General features: G+C 41.1%; 2 protein-coding genes across 5 annotated transcripts in view; both read right to left on the reverse strand.

Annotated features, from left to right (window-relative positions):
* The window catches only part of F5 (coagulation factor V), a 70521-nt gene extending 59708 nt beyond the window's left edge, over positions 1-10813 (reverse strand). Inside the window, exons 1-3 of the mRNA XM_072830521.1 lie at positions 10608-10813; positions 8056-8138; positions 1848-1970 (exon numbers count right to left, since the gene is read on the reverse strand). Of these exons, the coding sequence (XP_072686622.1) occupies positions 1848-1970; positions 8056-8138; positions 10608-10774 (373 nt within the window). The 5' untranslated portion in view covers positions 10775-10813. The remainder of the gene's footprint in view (positions 1-1847; positions 1971-8055; positions 8139-10607) is intronic.
* Positions 10814-13953: 3140 nt separating this feature from the next.
* The window catches only part of SELP (selectin P), a 39884-nt gene continuing 36552 nt past the window's right edge, over positions 13954-17285 (reverse strand). For all 4 annotated transcript variants that reach the window (XM_072830523.1, XM_072830526.1, XM_072830525.1 and 1 more), the window contains 3 exons: positions 15764-15794; positions 14678-14733; positions 13954-14093 (listed from right to left, as the gene is read on the reverse strand). In XM_072830523.1, the coding sequence (XP_072686624.1) occupies positions 14679-14733; positions 15764-15794 (86 nt within the window). In that variant the 3' untranslated portion in view covers positions 13954-14093; position 14678. The remainder of the gene's footprint in view (positions 14094-14677; positions 14734-15763; positions 15795-17285) is intronic.

Genomic DNA, 17285 nt, shown 5'->3' on the forward strand with positions numbered 1-17285 from the left:
TTTTAGGAACATAGGACTCTTGCCCGTGCTGCCTCACTCAGTCTTGCCAAATTGGCTCATTAAAACGCCTGAAATTTCACAGTTAATCCTTCATTGTTTTTCCTCAAGCCAAAGATTAAGTGCTAATGCAAATACTCTTGGGAAGGGTAGTTCATCGACCTATTATCAGTTATATATACCTTAGTTGGAATGAGTTTGATTACTAATCTACACACAAAAAAAATCAATGTAAAATTCACTTTGTAACCCATAAATTATCAGATAAATATGAAGTTATCTGAACACATTTAAAAATTTATAGTGTAACAATTTGAATACATTTCAATAGATGTAACAATTCAATTGAATTGTTCAATTTGAATACAATTCAATAGATGTAACAATTTGAATACATTTCAATTGAAGAATCAACTTTACCTCATGTCTAATATCTATCAAGTTTCATTATATGCTAGATACTATTCAAAGATTTCATGAAAACAAACCTACATAGGGTAGGTATGATTCTTATTCTCATTTTCAGGTGAGAGACATGAGGCACAAAGAGGTTAGGTAACTTTTCAAAAGTCACACAGCTAGTAAGTGTAAGCCATGATTTGCACTAAACTGTCTACTTCCAGAACTTGCACTGTAAACCACTTTCTTACTCAATTGCCCCCTTCAAAGATATTATGGCTGGAACATATTGGAGAAAGAGGATTTGTGAGTCATGTGAGTCCAAAGTTTTTTAAAACTGTTATTATACCAATATCTATTGCAATGTGGATACAATTTTCTTATATCAGCTCCTAAGAGAACTCCACTGTGCTTGTTGTGGTCTGAACATCAGCATAATGGAAATAATAAGAATGATGTCAACAATAGGTACTTATTGTCATGTGGCTGATGTGGTCACTTTTATCTTTGTGATCTTGGCCATTGTTGTCATCATCATTGTTGTGGTTTATTGAAGGCTTACCATGTTCCAGGATTCATATTTTATACACTACCTAAACAGTCTCATTTTAATACTCAAAGCAACCTTATAGGGTGGGTATGACCTTATTTATTTATTTATTTATTTATTTATTTATTTATTTCCATTCACATTTTATAGATGAAAAGACTAAAGCTCAGAAATGTTAAGCTCCTAGAACCAGAAGTGATGCAACTAGAAATTGAACCTAACTCTGCCTTCAAAGCTTATGTTCTCAACCATTTCACTTTGTCCAAAATTTTAATAATACTTCTACTATGATGACCACCACCACTACCACAAAATACCACTTATTAAGTGTGCTTTATCTGTCGGGCTAGCCCTCTGTCAGGCTAGTCCTATGTCACTACTTCAAGCTGTGGTTTATGGGCTACATCCAGTCAGCTGCCTGTTTTTGTAAATAAAGTTTTACTGAGACATAGCCATACTCATTCACTTAGACATTGTCTGTGACTGCATTTGTATTAAAAGGTAGAGAGTTGAGTAGTTACAATGGAGATCCCAAAGCCAATCATACTTACTATCTGCCTTCTCACAGAGAATTTTGTGGACACCCTTGCCTTAAGCCACTTGGCAATGTGTATGTGTTAGTGTTCTCATTTTACAGATGAACATACTGGAATTTAGAAAGACTAGGTAATTTGCCTATCCAAGTGTTAAAGAGCAAGAACCCAGTGAAAACCTGAGGTCTAGATGACTCCAGAATTTGTTCATTTTCCTCTCTGAAACTTACAAAGGCGATAATTTTCATAATTACCTGTTGAAGGAAAGATTTCTCTAACATGTCGCTAATGATCTGGTTTTAAATGTCTGACACTGGTGTTAGAGTTGTACATTTTCCGCTGCCAGAGGAATATTAAATTACTCTTACCTTCTGAGAATTTGCTGTATTTAATTCCTTGAGGATGGATGCTTATGGGCTTGTCTGCCTTATTCTTAAAGTGAACTTTTATGATGTCTCCAACTTCAGCATATAGAGTAGGCCCAAGAAGTCCTATGGAAACAAGGATTTATAATATATCTGTGTTCATGACTATCATAGGTGAAGCTGCTAAGCACAGAGATATGCAGAGAATCCCATGAATGACAGCTGTCGTTCCTCCTGGTCCTAAGGCTGGCCTGTTTGTCTTCATTCTAGAAGGCCTTGCCAGTTCATCATCTCTACATTGCATGTGATCAGGTCAGGACAGGAAGGTAAAAATGCTTGGATTGGGCACAAAGCAAGTAAAGAGAGTGGAGGAGTTCTGACCAATGTCTACCCCCTTCTGACCTCTGTCATTTCTTGGAGATTATTGCCTTCAGTCAAGAAAAGAAAGGTGTTTATTTTCAATTATGTGGGGTGACTTGAGGAAAGGTGGCTGACTCCCTGATGTGGGAGATTTCAGAGACTCAATGAAGTGAGGGAGAAAATCCCATGGTACTCCGGCCCTGAAGCAAGTTCACAGTCCCTGACGCAAGAGTGAGCTTGATGTGTCCAAAAAACAGTAAGAAAAACAATGCAGGCAGAGTGAGAAGACATGAAGGAGGGGCTCATGTGTGGCTTTATGGGCCATAGTGAGGACTTTCAATTTTCTTCTACGTGAAGTGGGAAATCACCGGGGCTTTGTATAGCAGACAGACACGGTCTGATGTGTTTTAAAAGCTCATTCTGAAAAAAAGGTAAATCCTAGCTGCTGTGTAGAAAACAGTCTGTGTAGTGATGGGAGTGGAAACGGGAGCAGGTGGTACAGACAAGGCAGCATGAGCAGCAGTGAAGTAAGTGGTGAGAAGAGGTTGAATTCTGGACATTTTGAAGGTAGAGTCAGCTGGATTTGCTGATGGGTTGGACGTGACATGTGAGAGAGGGAAATCAAGGATGACCCTGAGGTTTTTAAATCTGAGCAATGGGGTAAACAATGTTATCAGTTACTTCAATGTGGAATACACTGGGACAGCAGTTTAGAGGTGCAGAAATCAAGAATGAAGTTTCACTTACTACAGGACAGGTATTGTGCTAAATCCTGGGGCCACATGGATAAATAAGACATTGTTCCTGTCCTCAAAGAGCACTCACTAGTTGGGGATAAATATATGGTAGGAGCTACCACTGATATGTGGGCAAAGTGCATACCAGGGCCATTTCAGAGATTGGGATTAGCTTGTACAAAGGGCCTGTGGCACTATAAAACTTGGCCTATTAAGAAAACTGACAGATGGCCACAGTGAAGGTAAAGTTTAACAGATAAGATAGAGAGGCAGAAAGTGAGGCTGAAGGCATGATCAGAGGCCCCATCATGTAGGGCCTTCTAGACCTTTTAGAGTTTTGCCTCTAAGAGTATCTGGAAGCCATTAAAGAGTTTTTAGCAGAGGTGAGACATGGATTTGGGTTTTAAACCTCTGGCTGCTTTGGTGGAGGATAAGCTGGGGAGAGCTCAGAGTGGATACTGAGAGAACAGATAAAAGGCTCCAGGGGGCAATGGTGGTGACTTAGTGTAAGGTTATAGTAATGGAAGTGACAAGAACATAATAGAGATCTACTAGGAGATCAAACTGTCAGGATTTGATGGATGGGATATGGGTGGAGGGTGACGGAGACCAAGTTGCCATGGATGGCTGGTGATGTTCTGGCTGGGGGGCTGGGTGCAGGAGGGTACCATTCTCTGAAATGATGACACTGCAGGAGAGTTTTGTTTGGTGGATATCAGAGGCAGAATAATGGCCCCCCAGAATGTCCACATCGTAACTCCTGGGATCTGTAAATACACTACCTGGCATGGCCAAAGGGGCTCTGCAGATGTGATGACTAAGGTAAGGATGTTGGATGGGAGAGTTTCCTAGATTATTATCCAGGGTTGGGGGACAATATAATCAAGGGCCCTTATAAACGGGATGGGGGAGAAGCCCTCTTTCCCTACTCCTATCTTCTACCTGCAGTTTTTTTCCTTTCCCTGAACTCCCAGTCCTAGAGTTTATACTGATCTTGTGCCTGAAGCTTTTGTTTGTTTTTGTGTTAGCTCTGCACAGGACTGTGGAGGTCACAGTGTTCAATTCTCATTTTAGAGTTAGTTACAAAACCTGGGATGTGGAGGCAGGGAGGGTGGCTTGTTCAAGGTCATTCAATCACTGCGTGGCATTGCTGGGGTTAGGACTCTGGTCTCTGGACTCTTGAACCAAAGCTTTCTCTACCATCTTGCACAGAGCAAGTTCAGAACCACCCCCTTTCCTGAAATGGTTCCAATTTCTACACCATTTTTGACTCCTGGCCACATCTAACTCCACTAGCTGACCTCTCTCTTCTGGCTGGTACCTTTAGTTCTACCTCCTAATGGAAGCCCCTGCTGGCTATTCCCAGTGGGGATGCCCAAGAGCCCAAAAGAGTGCTGACTCTGTTGTCACTGTGTGCACTGCATTTTGTTGCCATGGTGGCCTTGCTCAGGTGATTTGTTTGTTGGCATCACATGGCTACAAATGCCCAGTGCCCAGGATAAGTCTCCTAAGTTATTTAACCTAATAAGACCTCTTGCTGCAATGAATAGTTTGAAGCATTTATTTGCCTCTCCTTTCTGTTCCTTTGGAATTAAGGCAAAACAAAGGGATGTTTTCATAAATGCAAACCAATTACCTTCCCACATGTGGGCAAACACATGCCTGAATGTTGCCTGTGCTTCATCAGCCTTCATCAGCCAGATGGCCTGGGACCCTCCCCACCCCTCCTCTGTGCCAGGCACTGCAGCCAGGGAAGGAGTTGCCTATCCTGAGGCCCCAGGAAGGTAGCACAGTGTGTACCCAATTTCATGCAGTTTTGGAGTTGAAAAGGACAACATGAAATCAGCTAATCCAATCCCCTGTGTTCAGGTGAATAACACATTACAGAAAACAGGGCAGCCCATTGTTGTAGCTATTTTAAAACCCCTCAGGGGCAAACATTTCATAACCTTCCTTGAGGAAATTCAGAAAGTCAACACTAGTCATTTTAAAGTCCCAGACAGGATTCTTAAAATAAGCCCAGCCCCTCCACCTGTCCACATGTGTGCAAACCTCCCCAGACAGGCACATTCAGACCCCTAGTCCTATAAGTTCACCCCTACTCTCAGTTACAGTGACTTCTGGGCTCATACTGCAGAAGTATCACATGACTTGTTTGGGGTTCAGCTAGAATCACACAATCCAGTAGGGGAGCAAGAAATAGGGGAAAGGTGCCAATGACCTAGAACCAGGCTGGGGAATGGAGCAAGTCACAAAGTCAATGGCAGTGTTTAACCTGGAGCTTCTTAGGCTTTACCCCAGATTTGACTCACTGTTTCAGCTACTGTAGGGATACAAAGATGAATAAAATACTACCCTTGCCTTTCAGGGATTCATAGTTAAGTAACTTTGGGAGTTCAGGAGGAAGCTGCTTAAAAATGGTATTAAAATGCCTCAGAGTTCACATAAAACAAATGTGTTATGAGATACACAGGGGTTGACAGGGTGATTTTTAAGGGCACAGGGCTTAAACATAAATTTATGACCAAGGTCTACTTCTAATTAATGAGACTAAAGCCGGAAATTTCTATAAAAGGTAATCATCTCAAAGGATTTTTTAAAAGATTTTATTTATTTATTCATGAGAGACACACACAAAGAGAGAGAGAGAGAGAGAGGCAGAGGGAGAAGCAGGTTCCATGCAGGGAGCCTAACGTGGGACTCCATCCTGGGTCTCCAGGATCATGCCCTGGGCTGAAGGCGGCGATAAACTGCTGAGCCACCTGGGCTGCCCTCAAAGGATTTTGATTACAGTGGCTCTCCTCTCTAAAAACTATCAACAATTCTTCCTGTTCAGAAAACAGTCTCCAGCCTGGCACTGGCCTTTCCAGCACTTATGGTACTCAGCACAGTGCCTTACACAGCCCAGACATTGAAATTCAGTTAACTTGGTCAGAGCCACAAAAGGTAAGGCTCTCAAACACCTGCCCAATTCCTCTATTTCCCAGGCCTAATGAATATGCTTCCCAGTTCATTTTCCCTTTACCCACCTACAATTTAATTTAATGAAATAGTTAAGTATCTGTTGTACATACTAAGCTTGGAGCTGGAGCTATGAAAATGAAGAGACTCTGTTTCAGAGGACAGGAGATCCTTCAACTTTCTGCCCAGAACTACAAACTCTATTTTAGTAGTAACCTTACTGTCTGTTGCCTTTTTGGCTCCTGTGAGGTATCCCTTCTACCTCAAGCTAATTCAGCCCAAACTCTGAATCATATCACTTCTTATTTTTTCTGAGTCTGGTTTCAGCAATTCTTCCTCAGACGTCATTAGCCTCCCCTTTTCTGTCAGATATTTTAGGTCACTGTATTCTTGTTTGTAAAACTCCGAAGTATTCTTAAGCCCTTCATTCCCTTCCAGAACTACCCTGTCTCTCCTCACATGTGGAGCCAAGTTTCAGAAAAGAGTTATCTATAAGTTACCCCTGCTTCCATTTTCCCCATTCACTTCCATTCACCAAGGGAGGTGGCCCTGGGGAAAGTGGGTAAAGAGAGTTTCAAGAAGAGGGATCACTAAATGTCTTAGTAATGTCAAGTGGGAAAAGAACTGGAAAGAAACTAGCGGTTCTGGCATCTCAGGGTCATGGGTGCCCTCTTTTGAGAGTGAGTTTCTCAAAAGAGGATTTCTATGAGTGGATTTCTATTAGTGAGGATTAGAGAGGGAATATATGGAGAGGAAACAATATTACAGAGAACAGAGTAGGCTGCTCATATAAGAAAGGCAAGACAGAGGAAAGGCAGGTGATGTCAAGGGGAGATTTTCTTCTACACAGGGGTTGATTTGAACATAGTTGTTGAGTTTTAACTGAAGGGAAGGCTCCAGCCAAAGACTGAAGATAAAGGGAGATCAGAGGAGGCAGGATGGAAGAGTTTGCACAGAAAGGTAGAAGGGTGAATCTGGGTGTGTTGACCAGTCTTCACTTGGTTAGTATGGAAGGATGAGTGATTACTGATCAGGGGACCCAATGGAGGAAGTTCTCTCTTCATGGCCTCTATCATTACTGTGAAATATGGTACCATATTTAAGAACCCGAAAGTCCATTCAACCTACATTCTTTGATTAAAGAAGAGATGAGGAAAGGAGTTCTGGATTGCTCAGTCTGTTAAGCATCTGACTTGGGCTCAGGTCATGATGTCAGGGTCCTGGGATGGAGCTCCACATCAGGCTCCGGGCTCAAGGCTCTGGACAGCTTCACACTCAGTGGGGAGTCTGCTTTGCCCTTTTCCTCTGCCCCTCCCTCACTCATACTTTGTCTTTCTCTCAAATAAAAAATGAGGAAAAGGGAGATATTTTTCTTTGAAAATGATAGCTGTTGTATACCTCACACTAAATAAAACAGGAGAAGAGATGGGAAAAACAGATGCAAAAGAGCCAGCCATATATGGTTCCTTGGAATGAATCCAGAGAGCTGGATAGAAGCAATAGATCATTTGTTAGGGTTCATCTACATTCAGTAAACTATACCATAAGCTCCAGGAAGGCAGGATACGTCTCTACCTTGTCCATTGTGGCATCCATAGTGCCTTCTTCAATGTCCAGCCCATAGCAGGTGCTCAACAGTAGTTGGTTTGGTGAATGAATAAAATTCAGACAAAGATTTTGTTTAGATTTTTGATCAATGTTAAAAATAGCCAGCTTCATGGGCATGTTACTCACGGGCCAGACAGACCCCATGGTGTAATGTTTTGCTGATACTATTTTGAAATTCTCAAGAATATGAATCTAAGGCCACACATTTTCATTTTTCTTTAATTTAAATTCAATTTGCCAACATATAACACCAGTGCTTATCACATCATGTACCCACCCCAATGCCCATCCCCCAGTTACCCCATCCTCCCACCCACCTCCCCTCCAGCAACCCTCAGTTTGTTTCCCAGAGTTAAGAGTCTCTCATGATTTGTCACAGTTTCATTTTTCACTGGGCCCCACAAATTATGTAGCCCATATTGGTTAAAGACAACAAAAGCACACAGTACTAAAAAATGTCGCAAAACAGTTATTTCAGATATCCAAGAATATCAAATTATCATAGAGATTTATCTTTAAAATTAAATAATGTACTTCAGGCTTACCTGAAATTTTGGATCGTGGTTTTTCTTTCTGAAAATATGGTTCATACTCTCTGTAGACAATTTTCTTAAAGGAAGTATTTGAGCTAGAAATAAAGTACAGAAATTAATTTGAAAGTCGTATATGACATCTACATCTCACATCACAAAATGAATGGATTTCTCGTATCTTCAGATAGGTAGTAGGAATAATGGTATTTTAATTGTATTTCAGAAACCAGGGTTTTACAAATATGCATAATAGGTGGGGTTAAAAAATGATTATTGATCTCTTCAAGAATATTCTGTTGTGATAATCAGTCTTTCCCAAATTTAGTCTGTCCACTAATCCTGTTACTCAGAATCTATTTTCTAAAAAAGAACCCATGATTATTGTGTGAACCCAAACTTTAGGCTTAGATCATAAATGACTAAAAATATAACCAAATCCTTTATGAATAAATACATGGTCTGTTTTTTTACCCGATGAACCACATACAGATTTGAATTATTGGGGAACATTATAAAGAACCACTGATTTGTTGGACTCTATTTCTAATTGGGAAGTTGGAGAGGGCCAATGGAGTTAAAGCCCTGGGGATTCATACTGGAAATAAGCAAACAAATGAAAAAGGCAAGTCTTGGAAAATGCAAGTCACTTGTCCAGAGGAGAAACAAGGGATAAATGGCACAGCCAAGTCACAAAGAGGTGAAACCATTGCGTTCGTGGTAAAGAATTCACAGAAAGGGCAGCAGGTAGAGTAGAACCCTAGAACCCTAGAGAGAAAAAAAAACATGTTTTTATTTTCAATATCTGTTACTACATACATATAAGTGACTCAATAAGTTTCCTTAGAAAAGTTTTCAAAAACATTTATGTCAGACTTGGGATAAGAATGATAGATATGAAAAAAAAAAAAAGAATGATAGATATGTTCCACCTCTGAAAGGCATTCTCCTGCTAATATTGGATGAAGTAAGGGGAAGGATCTTTGTTTTGTGCTAAAGTAGACTTTGACAAAGAATGGAGTGGTATATGTTGATCTCCTTATAGTGAGTATCATTCTGCTGTAGATGCAGGACACTTGATCACCAGTTCTTAGTTTAAGCAGTTAGATTTACAGGTTAGATTTTTTCACAAGAAAGTACCAGAGAGAAATGGCATGATTTGAGGTTCAAAAATATTGACAGTTGGTCTAGGTTATCATTTTATGGTTTTGGCTCAATAATTGACACTGGAAGTATTAGAATTCTGGAAACTTGACCACAGGGTGAGGGGATCAGATAACCAGTCATGGTTCCCTCTGGACTCCCCACGTGAGTTAGGCTTTTGCCCTACGTGGTTCTGCTTCCAGAATTCTGCTTGTTATTTTTAGAGTTAACTACAGAAGAACAAACTTCCAAGCATAAGCACAGAGTACTCCAGCAAAGACAACAAGCAGGTTAATGTCTGCCCATGAGCAAAAGAGATTAATGTTGGAAAGCCTGTGATTTTCTTTGGGGTTTTGGCAGTTCTCTAAGGGTGTGGGTGTGATCTAGATCATCAACTCGAAAGACAATATTTAAAATGATGTTTTTTAAAAAAGGATTTCTCCTCAAAGTAACCCAGTTAGAAAGCAATTCTTTAAGGCGCTTAATGTTATACACTACAAGACTCTTAAAATATTGCATTATTTCTGGCTGATTGCTTTGGTTTTGTAATCATAAAAGAGGAACTTGTCTTTCACAATCATTTAAACTGTGATATTAAGTTTAAAAAAATGAGTCATACTGAGAGGTTTACCAATGAAAAAATATAAATATAACTAACTGGAAATAGTGAGTAAGTCATATAATTTATCTAATTTCTGGGAAGTCTTATTTTTATCCTTTCAATTAGGAAAAATAGTTTTCAGTTCAAAAATAGTTTTATTATTTAAGCCACCTTTTAGTTACATATGTCTGTTAATAGTGGCCTTTCCAAAGTAGCAGGGTAGACTATATCCCATGGACTAAGAATGTGAAAAAAATGAAGAGTCACATGAAGCAGAAGAAAAGGTAAAAGAACAAAAATGTTGCATGTTTATGGACTGATGGTGGTTTGAACGTCATTTGTAAGAATACAACAAAATTATGGCAACTTGGCAATTGTTATTGAACAATCTGCTTAAATAAAAGACAATGCATACATCCTTAGTTTTAGAAGATGAAGCTATGTGGAGAATGGAATAAATAATATGTAACTGGAAGTTCTATAAAAAAATACTAGGCTACTAAAATCTGGAATGGGACTTTGCAGGAGGGCTAATGAGGGGGCTGGTGCCTGGTGCTTTAGAATCAATCAATAAACTAACAATCAATCACACCAACAAAACTATTAACAAACCCTTCAAACCTTCAAACAGCATCTAGACAACAAAACTTCCTATCTAACACACTGTATTATAAGAAATAAGAATAGCAGTTTTGTTTTAAAATGAGTAATATAGAGTTTTAAATGAGCAATATGGTAAACCCCCCCCCCCTCTTTTTTTAAGCCATGGAATTGCAAAGGGAAAGCTCCCCAAAAGCTCACTCGGACACGGGACCTGCCTCACCTGGGGTTGGTGGGCTCAGGGCGGTAGTTCCAGCTGATGCCCTGAGCAGCCACGTAGAACTGCCTGAGCCGCGCCGCTTCGGCCCCCCAGCTCCCCCAGCTCCCCCAGCCCGTGCAGCTGGCGCCCAGCAGCACCAGGACCCAGAGGCGCGCGCAGCCTGGGGCCATGGCTCCTCTCGGGCTCCCGCGCGCCGCCGCCAGCCTGGGACCGCGGATCGCGCCCCGCTGCAGTGCGCCCCGGAGGCGGCGGGGGGCGGTGTCCTCCTGCCCCTCTGCTCCTCCGGGTGCCGGGTCGCGCAGCCTCCCGCCGCCGTCCCCAACCAGCGCCCTTCCAGGCAGGGGGGTGGCTAGGTCACCGCCCCCGATGGAGGAGGTAAGGGCAGAGCGAGCCGAGGAGTGAATGTGTCACCGCAGGTGGAGACAGCTCCGAGATCAGATCAGAGGCTCTCGCTGCTGCTGGCGCCGCAGTGCGCGGGGATTCCTGAGCCACAGGCCAAACCGCTCCTGCACTTCCACCTGCTGAGGCCACTGGGGCAATAGCCCCTCACCACCCACCGTAAAAACTGCCAGGACGAAGTTCACGCTTGCAAGACCCTCTGCAATTCCCAGTGCAATGTCACCCCATGCCCTCAACTACATCAGTTTCCCTTGGTCTGGGGGAAAGGGTACTATGCTCGTTAGGGGCACGGAAACATTGGAATCTGGTGAGAAAGCAGGGAGATGAGCACCAGAACGGGGCCTACAGGCCTGGACCACTTTACTGATTTTCTACCCATGCACCGTTCTGTCTTGATGAGGGTCTGTGGCCACAAAAGTAGCAGAGCAGAGACAATCAGCAGAGCAGACTCAGTTGCACTTACTAGCTGTGCGGGCTTGGGTAAGTGACTCAACCTCTTTAGGGCTCAGTTTTGACATCTGCACAAGAGGGGGATATGAATTTTTCCCAGATGCAATTGTTGGGAGGATAAAAGGATATTGTGAGGTGTCTAATTCCAGAGCACGTAACACATGTGTATTACTATGATTATGGTTTTCTTGTGTTTCTTGGAGGATCTGGCTGTTTCACACTGCCTTAAGATCATATTATGCTATTGATAGAAAATCTGAGAATATATTGTCTGAAGCATCATTATAACTGTTCAAGATTCCCTGAATCAGGGCAGCCCGGGTGGCTCAGCAGTTTAGCGCCGCCTTCGGCCCAGGGCGTGATCCTGGAGACCCAGGATTGAGTCCCACGTCGGGCTTCCTGCATGGAGCCTGCTTCTCCCTCTGCCTGTGTCTCTGCCTCTCTCTCTCTCTGTGTCTCTCATGGATAAATAAATAAAATCTTAAAAAAAAAAAAAAAGATTCCCTGAATCTGCATTCCTCCAAGCTCCTGTCTTATGGTTTGTATCAATTGATTTGATACATTGCCTGGCACTTCACATGAGGTCTCCATGATGTTAGGCTCCTCCACATTCACTCCTCCCATACACAGTCTTCTGTTTCTTCCTTTGCTGATGTTACTCTGTGGACTTAGAATATCCATCTCTTCCTCTTAACTGAACACTGCTTCAGTTCAATCAGAGTCCTACCTAGCTCCTTAATTCTGGACTCAAATAGACTATTTCCATTTTATAGATTACAACACTATTAAAATATAATACTCGTATTAATTACCCTCTATTACTTTGTGTCAGTGTTTATTGTTTCCTCAATTGGATTATAAACTGTTCAAGAGCACGAACAGTGCCTTACTCTTTCTTCTCTATCTATAATAGTTTGAAGCAATCTATAATTGGTTTGAAAGCTGATAAACCATCAGAATTCCCTGGGAGAGCTTTTACAAATTATAGATTCTGACTCAGGACATAGGACTGTTAACTATTGTCCTTTAATACCCAGCCTAGTGATAAGCAGTCAGAGATGCTATTGATGCTGTATCAGAGAAACTTTTTAGTTATTTTTTAAATTTTTATTTATTTATTTTTAAAGATTTTATTTATTTATTCATGAGAGACACACAGAGAGAGGCAGAAACATAGGCAGAGGGAGAAGCAGGCTTTCCACGGGGAGCCTGATGCGAGACTCTATCCCAGAACTCTGGGATCATGCCCTGAGCTGAAGGCAGATGCTCAACCACTAAGCCACCCGGGTGCAACTGGAGAAACTTTTTATTTTTATTTGTTTATTTATTTATTCATGAGAGACACACACAGAGAGAGAGGCAGAGACACAGGCAGAGGGAGAAGCAGGCTCCATGCAGGGAGCCCGATGTGGGACTCCATCCTGGGGCTGCAGGATCACACCCTGGGCTGAAGGCAGGCATCAAACCGCTGAGCCACCCAGGGATTCCCTAAGGAGAAACTTTTTAAAAGCAATGTGTTCCTAAATCCCAAGGTTACTACCAAAGGTCTTGCAAAATTACCGTAACTCTTAGACTGTTTTATCATTTTTATTTACATATTTACCCACATGTTATTCATTCTACATGACATGTTTATTGCAAGACAAAGGTATTGTTTGTCTATTTTTGCACCAGTTCCAGATAACTACTATGTAACTTTCAACAATCTACATATTAAACATGTGATTTAATAAATAACATCTGTTCTTCCTTATAGGACATTCAGGTGATGAAGATTTTTTCTGCTTTTCTGATTTTATTTCTTCTCTGGTTCTGTGTAGGGGCCAGTGGTATAGTATATATTTGCTGACTGATTGAAGGGTTAAGTTGTAATCAAGACAACAGTAATTATGCATTACATTGATGTAAAAAAAAAAAAACGATGTACACAGACATTATTGAACAAAACACCAAATAATAAAGCATGGCATTTGGGAAGAATCTTTTAAATCGCACATTTAAATTTTGGTCTTGAGGTTCTTTTGAGGAGAGTGACCAGTGGAGTGAAGGTGACATGTGCCTTCCTATCTTGATTCTTGGTCTTCTATACTCTGGTGCCATCCAGAGGCTTCTCTGGAAGCCTTGCAGCAAGGGTGCAATACGCTTCATAAGCAGCAAACACTGGAGACCCCAGAAGATCTTCTAGAAATTCCCTCAAGTCACAGATACCACCTGCCTTCCAACAAATTAGAGAACGCCTTCCTCCAATCCAAAAATAAAGAGGCATTTTTATTTTTCCACAGTTTGGTCTTCTGGTAAGTCAGATGTTTCAGTCTCTGGTTAATTAGTCTGTCAAGAAAGTACAGCTGGGCAAAGCCCACAGACCACTGCAGACATTCAGTCCCGGCGTCTGAGATTTAAGGAAGAGGTGGAGCAGGAAAGGGGGGGGGGTGGAGAGTTTGGACTTGTGGCACAATCCCTCTGCTCTCATCCAGAACTAATCTAAAGGAAACTCCATGTCTTTTTTTTTTTTTTTCCTTACAAGTATTACCAGAAAACTGCAGCTAATATGCTACAGTGTAACTCAAGTCTGGCAGGAAAACTGGTGTTCAAAAATAGGATCCTGTGGAGGTTGAGTGAGGAGACCAGCAGGACAGGTCTCTGAAAATGAGACAAAAGAAATTAAAATAACTATATTTTCCTTAAAAGTAAGCAAGCTAGCTAGCTAGTTCTCAGCATATCTGTCCCTTGAGGATCAACACAATCCCTTCTGGCATCTAGGCTACTTTCCTTAGGAAACCCAGTTATCACTGAGCTTTTTGGAGGAGAGAATGCACCAGATTATTTTTGTTTTCCCAGCAAGTCACATAGGGGATTAGCTCCATAAAAGTTCGTAAAAATTTTTTCCAGTAGTATGACTTCTGGTTACCAAGCAAGGACCATGGTGTTGTTAATACCTTCAAGCAGCCATTAATGGGGATGTCATACACCCTGAAATAATTATATCTTATTAGAACATTTCTATCCTGGAGGAAATGGAAATCCTCAAATAAACTTACTTTCTATTATCAGTCTACTGACATATCTTGTCCCCTGCTGCCAACACAATTTCCTTCAAGGGTTAAAAACTTAATACATGCTTAAAATCTAACTCATAATTATATGATGAAACATCAAGTTCTAATATTCTTTCTCTTTACCCTACTGGTCCATTTCCTTCAAAAATATCTTCATAGGTAACTTACCTTAAGGGGTTGGGTCAAATGCAGCATTCGTAAAAACTCCATATGTTCCTAGATGGCTAAAGAACAGAAATACAAAGATGACCTGCCATACAGTGCTTGATCCTTGACCACAGTCCAGCACATACTTTCCGCAGAGACTGTGGATTACCACCCCACCCTGGAATTCTGCTTTAAAGGGAAACACAAACAAATGCCTAAGAAATTTTTGAGATCCCACGTAGCAGCTCTGGGTAATTTACACTGCACTTACACCCACGTGAAGTTATTGTTGACACTCTAGGTACTAGAATACCTGCTATGGCTCTTCCTGGTGAGAAGAAATCCTCAGAACATGCCCAGCTTTGATATTTGATCATCTGGCCATAGTTTTCAAAGAATGGGAGTACTGCCCCCTATGGGTGTTTTTTAATTTTCACAATTATCAAGAATTCTGCTGACACTGGGAAAGGGCTAGGGGTGCTGGATATCCCAATAGGCACTGGACACAAAAGAATTATCATACATTCCATAAAATTTTAGAATATCTATTCAATATTCCTGTAGGTGAATAACATCTGAGCCTAGAACTTAATTGCTTTAGATATAAATAATATATATTTTTGCATCTTTTAGAATACAATTGCCATGTGAGTTGAGGGAAGATTATGACAGGTTTTCCAATCCTTTACCAGAGTCATTCATCATTTAAAAAAAATCAAGTTGGTGTTGACAATGCCTCTGATGCTGTTTGAGACACTGATACGGTATTCCTAACTATTGGTCTTTGTGTCCAAAGGTACAAGTCTCTGATAACCTCATAGCATCCATTAGAGTAGTTTCTCAGCTTTAGAGTTTTATTTCTATTACACATCACTTACCCCTTTGTCTCTGCTTTGCTTTATAATTAGAGCACTTACCGATTTTTAAAAACACTATGTTTGGTTAGGATATGTTATCTGTGTATTTTACTTTAGAATTAGTAAAGGGGACATTGCAAAAGATGTGTTGCAGAAAGGGGTCATTATGTATAATCATTCTGATATATTACAGTGAATGAAAAATCCAAATTTTACCAATTTAATCATTCATGAAACATGTCTATCTTACCTGTGAGGGTTCAAAGGGCTTTCCCCATCATCTGGAATAAGCAAGAAGACACAAATGATCAGTTGAAAAGGAAAAAAAAAACTATATGCAGGAGAAAGGTCATCAGTGGTAGGAGTTATTGGGGAAAGTCAGTAAACTGATTTTCAGATGGGTTCATTGTCAAGAGTATATTAGGAACAAGCTCTCTCTGAGAGGTAGGGCCTTTGTTAGGCTAAATTAAACATTTGACAGAATGTAATCTAGAGTTTTCTCATCTTTCTTCTCTTCCCATTCAGTGACAACCTCTTCTTTTTCCTCTGGTCCTTGCCTTCAGCCTTTGGGCTACTTTTGGTTATTGTTGATATTGAGATCTTTGGTTCTTGAAACCTATTACTTTGGCACTTGTGGCTCCCTATCATTGCAACCTGTGTCACACTCCCTCCAGTCACTAATTGGGCAAGTTAATCACATAAAAAAAATCCATACCAATATAACAAGGGCTATTTTCCTTCTCTGGTAACACAAGTGACGAGAGCCTCCTATCTTAATCTAAATGATCGACTCTGAGAGTGGAAACTTTAAATATGGCAGAAGGCCTGTCAACCATCCCATGGATACATAAAAGGGGGAAAGCATCTCATGGCTAAATAAATTTAGAAAATATTCAGTCTGGGATGCCTGGGTGGCTCAGTGACCGAGCATCTGCCTTTGGCTCAGGGCATGATCCCAGGATCTGGGATCAAGTCCCACATCAGGCTCCCTGCATGGAGCCTGCTTCCCCCTCTGCCTGTGTCCCTGACTCTCTCTCTCTCTCATGAATAAATAAATAAAATATTTTAAAAAAAGAAAATATTAGGTCAAATGAAGATGAACAAGTACATTTATTACAGGGCATTGCTGAGTCTTCAAGGTGATAATGACTATGCATTTTGATTTTGCAGGACATGTATGCAGCATTTTCCTATATTTGACCATAGAATCTTAGAAAGTTTAAAATCACCTTGGGACAGGTCAAGAAAAAGTTCCCTATTCTCCCAAATGAGCTTATTTATTATTAAAGATATTGGAGGATGGGTGGCTGCTGGTCTCTCTTCATAGTCTGGAGAATTCTCTAGCAATGTCTCAAAACTAAAGAAAGAATTTGGGGAAAATGCAGGAATAGTGTGATTCCTACATGAGAGTTGGATCTAGAGGGTTAGGAGGTCTTGCCTCTACCTTCTGGATTTGGTTAAATAAACAGAAATGTTACATGGAAGATCTGGTTGTGTCTCTTTACTCTTGAAGCAGAGTGTTAACGCTGTGTCTTTTGTCCCACTCACCCATTCACAGGAAGAGTATATGAAGGAGCTTTAGAAAACCAGCCTCAATGCAATGATGACTGTGGATGGAGAGAGCTCAAAAGTATAGAACAAGAGGTTCTGTCCTTGAGCAGTTAAGAATGGGTGCTGAAAGTCCTCCGTTCACAAAAACTCCATCAGATATAACAGCCATTCTCAGTTACCTGCATTTGAGTCGTCCTAACCCCTCAGGTGCCCATAGTTAC

Source organism: Canis lupus, chromosome 6, assembly GCF_048164855.1.
Source record: "Canis lupus baileyi chromosome 6, mCanLup2.hap1, whole genome shotgun sequence".
In the NCBI taxonomy this organism is placed as follows: Eukaryota; Metazoa; Chordata; class Mammalia; order Carnivora; family Canidae; genus Canis; species Canis lupus.